Source organism: Limulus polyphemus, unplaced genomic scaffold, assembly GCF_000517525.1.
Source record: "Limulus polyphemus unplaced genomic scaffold, Limulus_polyphemus-2.1.2 Scaffold576, whole genome shotgun sequence".
NCBI classification, from domain to species: domain Eukaryota; kingdom Metazoa; phylum Arthropoda; class Merostomata; order Xiphosura; family Limulidae; genus Limulus; species Limulus polyphemus.
The window spans coordinates 178,763-181,641 of NW_013666186.1; the positions used below are offsets into that span (position 1 = coordinate 178,763).

General features: G+C 27.1%; 1 protein-coding gene across 1 annotated transcript in view; it reads right to left on the bottom strand.

Moving 5' to 3' along the window:
* LOC106459210 (enhancer of mRNA-decapping protein 4-like) overlaps window positions 1–2,879 on the bottom strand; it is a 161,540-nt gene that overhangs the window by 105,013 nt on the left and 53,648 nt on the right. The window contains exons 9-10 of the mRNA XM_022385655.1: window positions 2,481–2,593; window positions 1,699–1,782 (exon numbers count right to left, since the gene is read on the bottom strand). Of these exons, the coding sequence (XP_022241363.1) occupies window positions 1,699–1,782; window positions 2,481–2,593 (197 nt within the window). The remainder of the gene's footprint in view (window positions 1–1,698; window positions 1,783–2,480; window positions 2,594–2,879) is intronic.

Below are 2,879 nucleotides of genomic sequence, written 5' to 3' on the forward strand. Positions count from 1 at the left end.
TATATATATATATATATATATATATACTTTTGAATAACTAAAAAATCATAAATTACTGCATCAACACCATAGAATTCTACTATAATTTATCAATTTAGTAACTAAACTATATTTGGGTCTAAAAACAATATGAAATTTCGAGCATATAAAAGACACAACCAGCCTCATTGAAATCTTGATTCAAAAGAACGAAATGGAGAAATAACATTAGAAAGGATGAGAAAACATTTTAGGTTATATAAGGTTAGATTAGGTAAGATAAAGAATAATAATAATAATAAAATTTTCACATGGTTCACTCATGAGCAGCCCTCAGGTAGCCTGAGCATTATGTATTTCGAGAGGTTAACATGATCTACACATTTGCCAATTGATTTACAGCTTGTGCGGCAGGAATATTAGTTAAATACGATTAAAAGGGCAATAAAACAATAAAATTTATGAAAAACAGATGTATACCACAAGTTTAAAGCTATTTAGGATAAACAAATGTAGTTTCATGTTACAATTGGAAGTCATTCTAGAAAGAAAAAGAAAGTACTTTAGATTTATTTCATATTTTTTATGGTAGTTATGAGGTTGGTCAAATTGAGTTAGGGTAGAGTAAATAACATATAAAATATAAAATGTTTCTGAAAAACAACATTTGATATTTTTTTAGGAAATTTTAGAGATTATTCATATGAATTTGAGAATTTTCAGATGAAGAAAAGTATTTTTAATCTAAACATGAAAATCACTTTGCACTCTGAGCCATAAACAATGAGTTTGACTCCATATATTCATAGAAAAATGTTTAGCAAAAATCCTTTATTACAAAATGTGATTTTTTTTTGTGTCCAAACGACTTGTAATATTTACTAATAGTGTGCAAATTTTCATGAAGATATGCATACATTATCAAAAGTTATAGTATGACTAATTTCATGGTGAATTTGATGGTTATGAATTAAATGCAATGCACATAGCCCGTATGGAAAGAGTTAATTAAATATGCAAGATCATATCAATCTCTTGTTACTTATATGATTTAAAAAGTCAAATCCACAAGTACACAAAAAATAATTTTAATCTTCTCACAATAAATCATATTCATACCATTACCTTTTACACAATATAAAATATAAAATGTTCAAATGTGTAGTTTCTTAACTATCTGTCTTTGTTAAAAAATAATGGATAATTATTTTAAAAAATATTTTAAGTAGTAGCAATGACTACAAGAAATAGCAGTATAAAGTCTGTAATCAAAACCAGAACCTCAAAGTTAAAAGTAAAAGGATAAACTCAAATTTGACATGCAAATGTGAACACTAGAAGTGCAAAAAATATAATAACTGCAAAACAGATGAGAGAAATGATAAACAGAAAATTAAAACCAAGGACAAACAAAAACTTAGAAGTTGAAAACTGTAAAAGAAAAGTTTATGAAACTCAAAGCTGAACAGCAAAATATTGAACAATGGTTTATAGCAAAAACTTAACCAAAGATGATTATCTGCAAGATGCACACTGAAGATGTTATAAATGATTAACATCAAGATGTTCAAATGAAAATGATTAACAGCAAGATATTAAACAAAGACAAGGTAGTTATATAAACAAATTACCACTTCTATCAAAATTCCAGTACACTCGTATCTCTGATTTACTTGAAATTTTTGATAAACTAATGGAAGAACAAATCATACAACTTACTCTGGTTTAGGATCTTTATGATTGTCCAAAAAAAACAGACATGACAAGGGTTTTCCTTCATGAGGAATCCACTGGTGCAAACATCTAAAGAATATTAAGAACATAACTATTGCATTTAAGCTGACATGTTACAGTTATGTTTGATAGGAAACTGTACAAATGAGTAACAATATAAAGTACAAGGATAAAGAATTTTGTCTCTACGAAAATAATCTGATGGTAATAAAAAATCATAAGGGAGTTAAATCAGTATGATTGACCAAATGATATTTTCTTAGAATATAATGGCTATGCACAAAAATCAGGAAAAGTGAAACATCCTGTTATAAATGTCACAGGACTAAAGTTATAAGAATGAAAGAAATTGAAAACTGATTAAAGAAGTTTGTGGTTTTATAAAAACTGTCTCAAGCTTATTAGTTATATTCCTACAAAATAAAGTTTAAAACATCTCAACTCTGAAAAAAAAAAATCACTATTCTAAGTTAACTAGCATGTGGTTCACTAGAGATGCAATAAGGTTTTGGAGGTGTTTTATATACAAAAATCAATAAAAGTAAAAATTACAGTCTCACAACTGCAGGATACATAATGACTGAAGTTCCTCTTCTTTGAGTGTGACCATGTAAGTAACCTGTTATGTAAAGGATTTGATATCTATGTTCACACATCATGAAATTTACTGAAATACATACCATTTATAATATTTAATAATGTAAGCCTAGCTAGTACTTAAAGATTACAGAATCACACATATATATATATATAAATGATAATTCTACCTTGGAGAAGTAGATTTGTTTTGCATGTAGACCTGGAAAAATTTTACTTCACCGTCTAAACTGGCTGTAGCTAAAGCTGTACCTTCCGGTGAAAATGCTGCATCTATAATGGGCTACAACACATACACAGAAATATGTTAAACCTTAATTAAAAAGTATCTAGTATACCAAATAAATGTCTATAATTAAATGGAAAAAAATAGTTATGAAGTAGAATATATGGAATACTTAAATCTTAAAAAGTTTCTGATAATTAATATACATGTACATAAAACCTGTAGTTTCAACCTGTAGAATTTTGTGCATACAATTAATGCTGAAATGTTAGATTTGTCTATGTATATATATATACTATTTTTTGTATTTTTTTTTTTTGTCATCACAAAATCAAGCTTTAAC